At 39.0% G+C, this 13,841-nt stretch overlaps 1 protein-coding gene across 1 annotated transcript in view; it reads right to left on the bottom strand.

The window, feature by feature from the left end:
- Positions 1 to 13,307, bottom strand: part of ITK (IL2 inducible T cell kinase) — a 66,229-nt gene extending 52,922 nt beyond the window's left edge. Inside the window, exon 1 of the mRNA XM_004009019.5 lies at positions 12,988 to 13,307. Coding sequence (XP_004009068.1) covers positions 12,988 to 13,125 — 138 coding nt within the window. The 5' untranslated portion in view covers positions 13,126 to 13,307. The remainder of the gene's footprint in view (positions 1 to 12,987) is intronic.
- Between the last annotated feature and the right edge of the window lie 534 nt (positions 13,308 to 13,841).

Below are 13,841 nucleotides of genomic sequence, written 5' to 3'. Positions count from 1 at the left end.
ACTTACCGTAGAAATTAAGAGCAAGAACTAAGTGGTACAGAGTAGATCCTGATGATGTCCTGCATATTTTGTTTCTCAGCACCTCTGGTCTTTGAATGCTCTTTCAAAGCCTTCTTTCTTTCCAGAATAGGGTATGTCAGCTTTTTAAAGAGCTTTAAAGAATATATTTCTGTATCTTTTTCAAGCACTGGAGAGTTAGTAGCAAAAGTATATAGATGGATAACAATGTCATTAGATTTTAGGAAATCTATAAAGGTGATGTTCAATTAACATTTGTTACTTGGTTGATGGAGGGAACAGCAGGTAAGACTAAATGTGCAGCAGAAAGTAAAATTTGTGGACCCTATGACAAACTCTTAACAGAAATGATTTGAATAAGTTATCTAGAATGATTGGCAAGTGGATAACAATTTCTTGACAATGAAAAGGAAAGTGAAAACTAGTCTGCCCAAAGGTTTTAGCTAATAAAGAGCTCCTCCAAATTATTATGGAAGACACTAACAAATTATAGAAAGATGGGTAAAAGGGATATAAATTACTCTTAAATATATGAAAAGATGCTCATTCACTATAGTAATGGAAGTACAAATAAATTTTACTGAGATACCATTTTTAAGACTATTAGACTTGCAAAGATCAAAACATATGATAACACTGTTGGTGAGGTTTTTGAGAAAACAAGCATTTCACACATGACCCTGAAGAATGTTGACTAGTACAACTTCCTTGGAGATTAATTTGGTTATGTTCAGCAAAAAAAGAGATGCAAATATCTTTTGACACAGCAATCCCATTTTTAGAAATGTTTTCTGTAGACCAGGGGCTACTCAATCTTGGCATTATCATTTAATCACATTTTAGGCTGGATTATTCTTTGCTGTGAGTTTCTTCTGTGTCTTGTAGGATACTTAGCATCCCTAGCTCCACTCACCAAAGCCAGTGGCACTTCCTTCCCCAGGTATGACAACCAAAACTTCCTCCAGACATTGCCAATGATGGGCAAAATTACCCCTGGTTAAGAACCCCTATGTAGACATACTTATACATGTTGAGAGTGAGATACCTATGAGGTTATTCATTTCTCACTGTTTGTAATGAAAAAACAAATGGAAATGGACTAAAAGTCCATCAAGATGATTTTTTTATCTGTACAAAAAAAAATATTATGCAATCAAAGGAAAAAAAAAAAGAACAAAGAAGACCCTTGCATACAGTATAGATTGATCTTTAAGAGGTATTGCTAATCAACCAAAAGAAAACCTAGGAGGCATATGTAGAGCCCACCAGGCTCCTCTGTCCATGGAATTCTCCAGGCAAGAATACTGAATTGGGTAGCCGTTCCCTTCTCCAGAGAATCTTCCCGACCCAGGGATCTAACCTGGGTCTCCTGCATTACAGGTAGATTCTTTACCATCTGAGCCACCAGGGAAGCCCAGGTAGAATGTGCTACCATTGTATAAGAAGTGGGGGGGAGGAAAGAAAGCTTATTTGTATTTACATATGTATACATAAAGTATCATTGTAGGACTTCCCTGGTGGCACAGTGGATAAGAATCTGCCTCCCAGCATAGGGGACATGGGTTCCACCCTTGGTCCAGGAAGATTCCATATGCTGTGGAGCACCTAATCCCACACACCACACTCCTGGAGACCACACGCCACCCTACTGGAGCCTGTGCTCCAGAGCCTGGACTCCCCCACAAGAAGCCACCTCAATGAGAAATCTGTGCACTGCATCTAGAGAGTAACTACTGCTCACCACAACTAGAGAAAGCCCATACAAAGCAACAAAGACCCAGGGCAGCCAAAAATATATTAATTAAATTAAATTAAATTAAAAGTAAAGTATCATTGGAAGAACTGATAAATTCTTCTGATGGTTGTTTTCAGGCAAGAAAGCAGTGTGGGATCAACTACTAGGAATCACTGATCCCAAGGGAAGTTGTTGCTTTTGTTCTCATGGCCACTATTGTGACCTTGGGCAAATGGTTTCACTTCCCTGTGTCTTGACTGCTTCCTCTCTAAAACAGAACTTGGCTTTTATCTCCTTCAAAGAATTGTGAAGATAAACTAGAAAAATCCAGAGGAGCAAGTTCAGTCCTCTCCTTGTGGTTGTTTGGCTGCTCTTGTGTGTCATTCACACAACATTCCTGCTAGGCTAACAGGAGCGGTCCTACTGGTCCCTGCTCAGGAACTCCATTAAACAGTGCTGGAAACTCACCAGTGAGTCCTTGTCCCAAGTTTCCCTTCTCAGCCACCATAGCTTCTATTACACGACTTCTCAGACCCAAACAAGTCTACATCTGAGAATACCCATTGTAGAACTCTTAATCCAATTTTAATATTTGTCCCAGATGTCTGACCTAAGAATAGATACTCAGCTTCTTCAAGCCTTTGTTTCCTCTTTAATACAATGGGGATAAAAATTGGGTCTACTGCATATGGTTATTGTGAATATTTCTGATATGATACATTTAAAGCACTTAATTTGGTGCCCTGGCACTCAGCAAGGACTCATTAGATATTGGCTCATATTGTTCTGAATTTTACATTGGTTACATTTGAAATGATGGCCTTCTTTTTTAGGATGCATTCTTGGATTCATGCTTGGATTTTGATAACATGCGTTTTTATCAGTCATACAGTTATTCATGAGAAACGCTGGACTGGAAGAAACACAAGCTGGAATCAAGATTGCCGGGAGAAATATCAATAACCTCAGATATGCAGATGACACCACCCTTATGGCAGAAAGTGAAGAGGAGCTAAAACGCCTCTTGATGAAAGTGAAAGAGGAGAGCGAAAAAGTTGGCTTAAAGCTCAACATTCAGAAAATGAAGTTCATGGCATCCGGTCCCATCACTTCATGGGAAATAGGTGAGGAAACAGTGGAAACAGTGAGAGACTTTATTTTTTTGGGCTCCAAAATCACCGCAGATGGTGACCGCAGCCATGAAATTAAAAGATGCTTACTCCTTGGAAGAAAAGTTATGACCAACCTAGATAGCATATTCAAAAGCAGAGACATTACTTTGCCGACTAAGGTCCGTCTAGTCAAGGCTATGGTTTTTCCTGTGATCATGTATGGATGTGAGAGTTGGACTGTGAAGAAGGCTGAGCACTGAAGAATTGATGCTTTTGAACTGTGGTGTTGGAGAAGACTCTTGAGAGTCCCTTGGACTGCAAGGAGATCCAACCAGTCCATTCTGAAGGAGATCAACCCTGGGATTTCTTTGGAAGGAATGATGCTAAAGCTGAAACTCCAGTACTTTGGCCACCTCATGAGAAGAGTTGACTCATTGGAAAAGACTCTGATGCTGGGAGGGATTGGAGGCAGGAGGAGAAGGGGATGACAGAGGATGAGATGGCTGGATGGCATCACGGACTCAATGGACACAGGTCTGAGTGAACTCCGGGAGATGGTGATGGACAGGGAGGCCTGGCGTGCTGCGATTCATGGGGTTGCAAAGAGTCGGACACGACTGAGCGACTGAACTAACTGACAGTTATTAATCATCTCTTAGATGTATTACTTCCTGGAAAGATTTCCATATTTACCTAATCTCCATGTCTATTTGGGAATTCCTAATATCACTGGCAGTGAGATACAATCACATAGTTTCTACTTCTTTTGAGCTGGAAGGGTCTTTAGAGATCATTCAGTCCGACTTTTTATGTTAGAGATGAGGCTTCAAGGTGAAATGACTTTCTCAACTAGCTTTTATCTTTTCATTTCTACTATTCAATTTATAGCCTTGGGAGACTGAAATCATAGAATTGGAAGCTACTAGGTGATATTTGCTGGTCAAGGGTAAGGCCAAGAGGGTAGGGACAGCCTACCTTGTTCTTGCTTCAACTAGAATACTTTCTCTTCTGCTTCATGTATACGAATGGGAATAGAACAGATAATTCTGTACTAAAAAGGGGCTTCATGCTTAGAAACATTTTAAAACTTTGATCTAGTCCAGTCCCTTGGCACTATGGGCAAGATAACCAAATCCCAGATAGAAGAAGCACTTGAACAAAGTAACCCAGGTTAATCAGAACCAGATCCCCATTAAGTTGCTGTGTTGTTGCTTTCTCTCCTCATTCCACTTTTCTAGAATTCCAGAATCATGGTCTGCTTGAGAGTTTCAGTTCCTGAGGCCCTATCTAAAATTAGAGTTGACCTCTACAGAGCAGTCAAAAATGGCTTATGTGATACGCCCCTGTATTTCTTTTACTTCTTGATACAGACGTTTGATGATCTAACCCAAAGAGCTCATTCATGTAAACCTTTCAGATGCCCTAAGATCATCAATTAGGGAGACTAATATCTTGCAGAGTAGGAGGTTTTGGCCACTCCTTCATTCCTACTATGTAGGGAGTGGGTTCATCTACATACACATGGACTTACTTTAAATCAAATAAACTTACTCATGCATAGAATATTATATTTTTCCCTTTCTCTCACTATAACATTCAAAACCTATAAAAATAGTATATTTGAAGATCACCACAACAGTGGGATTCTTTTGTTTTTATTAGTTTCTTCCTAGAAACGTAATCTTCTCCAGTGGTACTGGTAACTATTGGTGGTCCCAAGCATTGCTTCAATCTCTTTGGAAGATTATGTAACAATGAATGGTAGAGATGAGAAAATGCTATCCCCTGATGCATCCCACATAACTCTATTGTAAGGAGGCATTTTAAAAAGCAGGCTATTCTATATTAGGTATATCATTATTTCTAAGCATTTTCACTGCATCTGAAAACAACCTGAAAGTCCCATAGCAGATGATAGATAAGTTTGTCAATGTGTTTGGTACAGAAAATAGATAAGTATATCTCTGACATGAACAACTTGATTATTTTAAAAAAAATATATTTGAGAAAAATTATTACTTTGGAGTCCACAAACGGAAATGTATCTAAAAAGGATAATAGAAAAAGAAAAAATGAAGAATAAATATTTTCATGCATTATAACTACATGAAATTTATATCTGCTTGAGAATAAAGATCATCCTCACAGAGACAGTAAATTCATGTCTTTAGACAAAAGAGCTTTGGAGAATGATTGGGTATAATTGTTTCATCTTTTTTTGTTTTTAACAGTATGGAGATGTGAAGATTTGCTGCTCTGTCTCAGGAGATTAACTGAAGTGGATTTAACCTGATTCTAACTTGTTTTCAGTCTTTGCTGTTAAACACCACCCAAGTTCAGTGTTAGTCTGAGGTTCTCAGTGTTGGTACATCAGGCACTTTTCCACCAAAATATGGAGTAGGATGATTCTAGACCAAGTATCCCTGGAAGAAGGGTGCTGTAACTCTATGTGTTCAACAGACAGGGTCTTTTCCTATCATGAGACTTCATGCTGCCTGGAATGACCTTCTCCATTTCTTCACTTGGCTGACTCTTTCTCATTCTTCAAGCTTCAGCCTAGACAGAAGTTTCTTCTTTGACCACTCTTCCCACCTGGTCCCAGAAACCACTTAATCTTTCCATAGAATCTAAAACAGTCTATATCTGCTCTCCATATTTGTATACTTGCTTGTTGTCTGTTTCCTCCACTAGAGTTTAAACATGAGGTCAAGCACCTTGTCTCTTTTACTTACCACTGTATTCCTAGTCTCTAGCAAGGCACCCAGCACAGAGCAGGTACACAGGAAGTGTGTGCTGAACAAATGAATAAATCTACATATATCAAAATAGAAACATTTCCTTGATCCAGTGTTAAGTTAATAATAATAGTAAAACTTTGGCACAAATATATGTCATTTTAGAGAGGAAAGTCTCATATTTGAATATTTTGTAATAAGCAGGTATAATTTCTGTGACTTTTAAATATACAAAAAGGAAACTATATTGATAAATCTACTTACAAATGACTTTAGGTTAATGGGAATTATATGGCAAAATAAGAGTTTGGATCAGATTCTTATTTTATTAAAATACCTACAACTTTATTGAGTTTCAAGGAGCTGAATTTTAAATGTATGGGAAACCATGTCAGAGCTTCTGTTTCTTCCTCTGGATCACTTGAAGTGAGACCCACAAATATTTGAAGGCAAATTCAAACTAATCTTTGGATGAAAATTAGGTTCTGGAAGATCTACTTGTTTCAGTAGGCCTAAAACTCATTGAAGAGTGGAAGAATTTATTGCTAGCTGAAGATTACTATTTTATTTGACCCTTAAAATTTGAGAAAAGCTTTAAAATTGTTTTCCGTAGGGTTCATTTCTGAGTTTGAGATAAAGACATCACATCATTATACAGATCTCATGGTTCAAGAAACTGAACCCTTGGGCGTTCCTTCTAAACCTTTTTTCCAGACTGAGTCAGGAACAAAGCCCTCACATGTACAGTCTTGCCCTGTGCTCTATTTTTACTGCAGAAACTGATTAATGGATGCACCAGTCTCTGCGCAGTCAGAATAGAATCTTATTTTAACCTGTGGGTATCTTCCTCTAAAACAAGAATTCTCTATCCAATGGCTATCTCATAAGACATCAACATCCCATCACACACAAAAATCAATTCTCAAAGAAACTCTGCTAATGCAGACATCAAAACCACACATCCCTCACTTTGAGTGGCCTGAATTACAAAGTATTTTGCTTTGGAATTTAACTTTTCTTTGCCTGACTTGGCCAGACCCACATTTCTAGCTCCCAGATGCTCTTCTGAAATCAGTGTGAGTTATGTGACCTTCATTGATTCCCTGGATATTTATTGAGCACCTACTACGTGCTCAGCACATTACTAGATGCTGGTGATACAGGGATGAGTGAGGCAGTCTGTCATGAAAGTGACCTTCTAGTGGATGTAGAGACAGAAAATAGACAGAGCAGCACATCAATAAATCCAATCAAAAGTACAGATACCGAGGTATTGAAGTATCCATGGATTGTAAAAGAAAAGAAAAAAAGAAACAAGATTCTGGGAAAATATTGGAAGAGATGAAAAATAATAAAGAACCAATCCTACAAAAATCTTGAGTGTTCCAGTGAGAGTAGCTAGTGCAATGACCTTGCCCTTGCAGGACCTAAAAGTGAGCGCCCCCTTGAGTGTATCTCACCATAGTCCTGCCTCAGCACAAAGGCCCTATCAGGAGGCACAGCTTAGGGTGCTCAAGGTGTAGAAAGATGGCAGATATGATAGAAGCATGATGGATGAAGGGACCAGAAGAAATGAATCTAAGAGGCTGGTAGGGGCCATGGATAAAGAGTCTTGTAGGCCATGGTTGAGAATTAATTTTAACAGTCGTCTAAACAGTCACAGCAGGATTTAAAGCAGGGCACGGTATCTGATTTCTCATTTCAAAAGTCTATTCTAGGTGTGTGGAGAGTAGATTGTACAGAGTCTTGAGTGTCAGTGGGAGCCGAGCCAGAAGATAATTCAGTCACATAGGAATGAAGTGAAGAGAGACCATGAGTGGTGAACGTCTCAAGCAAAAATCCTGGGGTAGCTCTGAGAATCTTGTCTACAAAGAATTTAGCTGTAAAAGGGAAGAATGGAAGGGTAAGACAGGGTAGAGGGAGAAAGAAAGCAGTGTTTCTTTCTAAAAGGAGGTGGGAGGGGTGACTGGCCACCTGTTGGTTTTTACTTGTGTCTCTGACCCAGATCTTAAAACTCCAACCTCCTGAATCCTCCTCTTTATCTTTCAAGGCTAGTCATGAACTGCTACCTCCAGGGAGTTCTGTTTATTTACCCCTGCACCCAGGAATTGCCTGTTTGAAATCTTGTATCGCTAGTTTTGTTCTCAACTCTTTTGGTGCTGAGCCTTGTTCTGTTAAGGGACCATGTGTATAACTTTAACCTCTGCAACTGTGTCTATACCTCGTACCCTTCCTTCCTCCTTGGTTCCCACCTTTCTTTCTTTCTTTCACAAATTTTGAAGGAGTGAATACTAGGTATTAGGCACTGTGGTAGACACTGGTGATGCCATCTTTGGCAAATTGGGCACCAGCCCTTGTAAAGCTTATAGTCTAATGGAGGGTAGGGTAGGGGAATGACGTTAACACAATAATCACAGTAATAAATAGATAATTGTAACTTTGGCATGCATGCTGAAAGAAAGATGTTTGCTGCTGGGGCAAAGCATAAGAAGAGATGACCTAGGCTAGGGAAATGAAGGAAGGCTTCTTCAAGCAAGCGACATTGAAAATGGAGGTCTTAAAGTTGAAGAAAATTTCACATGGTTGGCACTCAGTGAGAGAGGATCCGAGGAGCATGAACTGGGATGGAGGAGAAAGTGTGATAGATTCTTGTGTCCACTCTCAGGGTAAAGGGACAACCACTGAAGGGACATGCCATCTTCTGATGAGGATCATCAGGACATGATCACAGTCCACAGTCACCACGTGAAAAGCTTACCCTGGCTTCCTTGTGGGGAATGGAGTGGCGGTGGGGAGGGTACAATGGGTGTGGGGATAGGGAACTAGGGTGCAGGGAGAAGGCGTAGCGGGTGCATGGAGACCATTAGGAGGCGGCAACAATCCCAGCTGAGAGATGCTGGCAGCTTCCTAGGAAATGGAGAGAAATGGACAGATCCTCGAGGAACTTTTAGCACCAAAGTTTGGAGACATGGTAGAAGCTCCCAGAAGTGGAAGAAGACAAAGATTTCTCCTGGACTGTATGTGGAAATGATAGAGCTCATCACATATTTCATTGCAGAAGACCTGTGTAGTGTGGTTGCTGATTTTCAAGACTGCCTTTACAGGGAGGACTCTAGAGCAAGAAGGCATTACATATTTTGTAATAACCCAGTGGTGACCCCAACTGCTTAACAGCAACAACTGTTCATAGTGATAAGAACTGTTCATCAGGAGGCTGTGTTGCCTCTGGAGACATAAGTGAGTTATTTAAATTCTCTTTGCCTCAGTTATATGCTCTGTTAATTGGGGTAATGGTAGTTCCTAACTTACAAGGTAGGTATAAGAATTAGGTGAAATAATTCATTTAGCATAGTGACTGACAATAGTAAATAGTAAGTATTAGTTGCTGTTATTATTAAAATAATGATGACATTCATCTCATTTAAAAAAATTGAGGAGTGATCATTTTATAACAGGTAAATAACGTTAAAGAGGGTCACACAGCATTAAGCAACCTTTGCAAAGCCACACAGCTCTTAAGTGGTAAAGCTGCTCTTTGACCCAAATCTGACACCAGGAGCTGTGTTTTTGACCACTGTGCAATACTGCTGCCAGAAGCAAGGAAAGTGGACACTCTCCCTACCTGCCATCTTTAGTTTAGGAAGGATGCATGTTACAAAGATGTTTCTGCCACTAGATCAGTAGGCTAAAGGGAAGTATCCTTGAGGAGTAGTCAGCCTATCCACACACTGACTAGAATGGGGATTTTGACTATTTTTCCTGTCTAATATAAATGGTAATGGCGCCTGTGCCACAGTAACCACAGCAAACTTGATTCCTAAGGTACAGCGAGTCATTAAAATAGGGAAACCTTTCCTTTTCTCCCAAGGGCATTTCAGAATATCAAGATGATCCTATTAGTACCAAGCTTACAGCATACTTTTCTCATGAAATACTCAACACTGGTTGAAGTAGGTAGTGCTGGGGTCATTACTTTATAAATAGGAAACAGAGACTTAAAGAGGTTAAATGTGTTGCCTGAGATCCCACATCTAGAAAGTGAAAGAAGCACCATTTGAACCCACCACTAGCTGACTATTCTAGCCTCACCATTCTGTGACACTTGTCTCCTATGTGTGTTACCCCTCTTATCCTGTGCTTACTCAGAGTGCCTGAAGCCCACCATTTCTCTCTTTAACCCCCCAAAAGGGTCTGATATCAGTCTTGTGCGACTAAGCACATTGTTCAGGTAGCTACCTCCCAGGAGTTTATTTTTATTTTAGCCTGCCTGTGATGTGCTGGAGCCTGCTTGTGTTGGCCCATGAGAGCCGATAGCTAAATTTTCAGGAATTCTGTTAGCTGGTAGACTTACATTAGTAGTTTGAAATTGATCTTGATGGGAGTATTTACACTACAGAAATTGGCAAACACTACAAAGTCTCTCCCATATTCTCTACTGCAACTGCCATTACAATGATTGTCTGGCATTTAGCAGATAGACCCTCATTTTTCCTTGTCCTCTGTTAAAGAGTGTCCAACTACAGGGACCACTTTGCTAAGATATTGGCAGGCACAGGGGAGTGTCTGAAATCGCAGCTGCCAGAAAGCCACCACCTGCCAACTCTCTGCTTCTTTTTGGCCCACTACTCCAGCATGATGAAGGGGCTTCCTGGCCCCACTGAAAACACTTGCACATCTCAGTATGGCAAACAGGCATATGATAAAAGATCTAAATCCATGTTAAAACAAAATGCTCAATCAGGATGTAATATAATGACAATGGGCATGGCGATTTGAAGTTAGGAAAAAATATATTTATTTTGCAGAACTACAGTATTCGTTCCTGAATATGTGGAAGAATTGTTTTCATATGTCATAAATCCACAGAATTTTAGAGCTGCAATGAACAGAATTTTATAAATAAGAAAAAAGAAAAAGAAGCTGAGACCTAGAGAGGGGAAATGTTGGCCCAAAATCATACATCTCATGCTGCAGGTATATCTTGCCCCACACACATGTATTTAGTCATGGAAGAGAGGGAACCCAAGACCCTGATGTTAGCCTGACTTGGAAGAATCCTTAATACTTCCCTTCATTTGAAATGATTATGTTATACCACCCTTCATTCTCCTTCACAGATATAATGATGATACAAATAGTAGCTAAATTTTATTAGGTGTTTACTAGGTGACAGGACTTATTAAGCTCAGTTCTTTATAAATTAAGTTGAACTATATGAAATTGCCAATATATGACCCTTTTTTTGGATCTACCAAAATGGAAATTTTCAGATAGGTCTATTTAAATACATCCTCTCTTAATTTTTACCATTTTTTCCCCCATGAAGTGAATACTATTATAACACCCATTTTGCAAATGGCAGAACTGAGTTTTCATTTAAAAAAATAAATTAAACACATGTTTAAAACCTTTTCTTCCCACAGGTGTAATACTATTATCGTTTATGGGCAATGAACAATGCACTCCTGTGTGCAAATTGATGGCTGTAAGCAATGGAATGTCACATAGAGAAAAAATAATAATAACGAATATATCTTGTCTTTTTCAGTAACTGAAAAATTTTACAATCAGTAAATTCTTATAATATTTAGAGAAATGCTTTTTAAAATGTTATTTATGAATATAAAGCATAGGCATTACAAAATAAGAAATTTGACGTTTGTGAAACATATATCTGCTGTATCCCATATGGAAATGTTAAAAACTGTAGCTCAGGGCTCCCCAGGATGAATTAATTGTTCTAGAATTTTCATAATGCTCAAATGAAGAAACTGAGTTTTTTTACAACCTTTTCTACATGCAAATTATAACCAACAAAATTCTGAATCAAGATTATCTTTGTAGGACTGTGTGCAAATACCATTGTACAGAACTCACAACCAAACAGTTCACAAGCAATAATTGTGCTCAGAAACAATCAATACTAACTACATGAGATGACACCATGTTGAATGTTGAGTCAGGGAAAAAAACTGGTAAAAACCACAAAATGGACTTTGAAAAAATATTTAAATGTAAATGAAAACTCTTTAAACATAAAACATGAGCTTCTAATGTCCCATTCACAGTTGGAAACAATTTGACCAAGGTCATATGATTAATCAGCTCTAAATGATGAATCCTCCAGGTTGAAAACTTGGCTGTTGGCCCTCTGTTAATTTAGTCAAAGAATACATATTGAATACCTACTAAAGGGGCCTTGCACGTAAGTAATTCCATATTCTTCTTGACTGGTGGATTATTATCAGTAAGAATCTACTTAAGACAAGCATGTCTTTTCACCTGTAAAAAACAGGCAGTATTATTTCACCAGCAGCTTAGAAGTTTGGGCATTTGTAGGCTCCATACCTGGCCTGGCCTCTTTCAAGACCCCATATCATTGAACACTTCAAATCCCAGCTCTCAAAAGACCCAAACTCATGCCTACACCTACTAAGTTTGGTCCTGCCAAGAATCAGAGTGCCTTTGTCTCTAAGTGACCATCAAGCACCTAATGCTGTTTTTGCTACCTTTCTGATGACAGAAAAATAAATCAGTGATATAGCAAGAAGGCAAACATGCTTCAAAAAATTGCTGAGGTGGGCTGTACAAGTGCTACTTCATAGAAACAAAGGATTTTAAAGAAGAAAGGAATGTTGTAGGCGGTGTTTCCAGTCCTTTCATTTTATCAAGAAAGAACTTGACGCAGACATTTGCTGAGGCTAACTCACCTAGAGAAAAGTGGAGTTTGGTCCCCTGATGCCTCTTCCAGTGCTTTTTGTACCAAACTGCATTGTTATGATTATTTGTGTTGCTCTTTTTATTACTGATGTTATGGTATATAAGAATATCTTTAGAAATATAAAGACTGACTTAGCTAAGCAGCTGTAGTCTTCTGGTAAGAACTGCTGGTCTGTACTGTATTGTATTTTGTATGTGATAACCCTAGTCTCCTGGGAAGTTCTCCAAGGGATGAAGAGGTTTACCACTGGGCTTTGTAAATTTTAGACAGTTAAATGCCCAGAGACTATTATTTTAAATGTCAGGTGAGTGATGACATTGAGACAAATAAAACTGAATCCATAAAAATGTTGAATGGGACCCATCACTTAACCATTTCGTTTGCCAAGTAAAGTAAATTTAAAAGTTCAACTTAACCTTATAGAGGAAAGACAAGCTAATAAGCAATAAACTTACTCTTTTACTGAAATCACCTGATATAATTACCCTTTCTTGACTACTCTCCATGTTCTCTCCCAATTACTCTTACTATACATTTTAGGTGGTTATAATAAGCACATCTGTGTTTTCTGTGTTCTTATTTTATTGTATGTATATCTTCATGATTCAGCCCAATCTAACTATAAAATGCTATTTTAAAAATAGACAAAATAGAGCGATCACATACCCCATGACGGTCCTCAAAGTACGCCAAGCTGGTTTTGGTTAAAACAAAGAATCGGACTTTAAAGTTTGAAGGAGAAGTTCTTCTCTTTTGTTGGGATTTCTTGATGAGCTGCTCTTCCAGGAGGATAAAGTTGTTCATGATCCAATTCTTGAAAAGTGATGCACCTTACGCATCACCCCTCAGCACAACCAGAGGAAACAGCTTCAGGGCAAGGAATGCGATGGGGAGGCAGTTGATCTTCTGAGAGCTGTTCAAAGGCAACTTGCCTCCAATGTTATCTCTCTATCAACGTTCAGTCAACATCGCAGAGCTTCTCTTCTGATGTCAAAGCCCATAACCACATCCTTTCAAAATTCACAAAACTATGAGGCATATGTAAAAATTATGCATACCTTTTGCTGTATGGTTTAGAAATATTTGAAAAACCTTAGACTCAAAATGATATGACTGATTAGATTTCAATCTTTATAGTTCCTGGTTTAGCTCATCCAACAGTTAAGCCCTGTAGCACAAGGGGTAGGAACATGTGCTTTGGAGTCGAGGGACATGGGTTGTATATTAGTTTTCTATTGGCTTTTTAAACTACAGCAAGTTTAGTGCTTCGTGAATTTATTGTTCTGTGGTTCAGAATTGCAAAATGGGTCTCACTGGGCTAAAATCAAGATGTTAGCAGGGTGCGATCCTGTCTGGAAGATCTCAGGTAGAATCTGTTTCCTTGCCCTTCCCAGCTTTAGAACCACCTGCATGCTTTTACTCTTGACCCTCTTCCTCCATCTTCAAAGCCTAGGACAACAGTCAATTGCTCTAATTTTATACAACTGTTACCTCTTCTTCTACCTTCCGCTGGCATATTT

This window comes from Ovis aries, chromosome 5 (genome assembly GCF_016772045.2).
Source record: "Ovis aries strain OAR_USU_Benz2616 breed Rambouillet chromosome 5, ARS-UI_Ramb_v3.0, whole genome shotgun sequence".
Classification (NCBI taxonomy): domain Eukaryota; kingdom Metazoa; phylum Chordata; class Mammalia; order Artiodactyla; family Bovidae; genus Ovis; species Ovis aries.
This window is presented reverse-complemented; position numbering and strand designations above follow the sequence as displayed.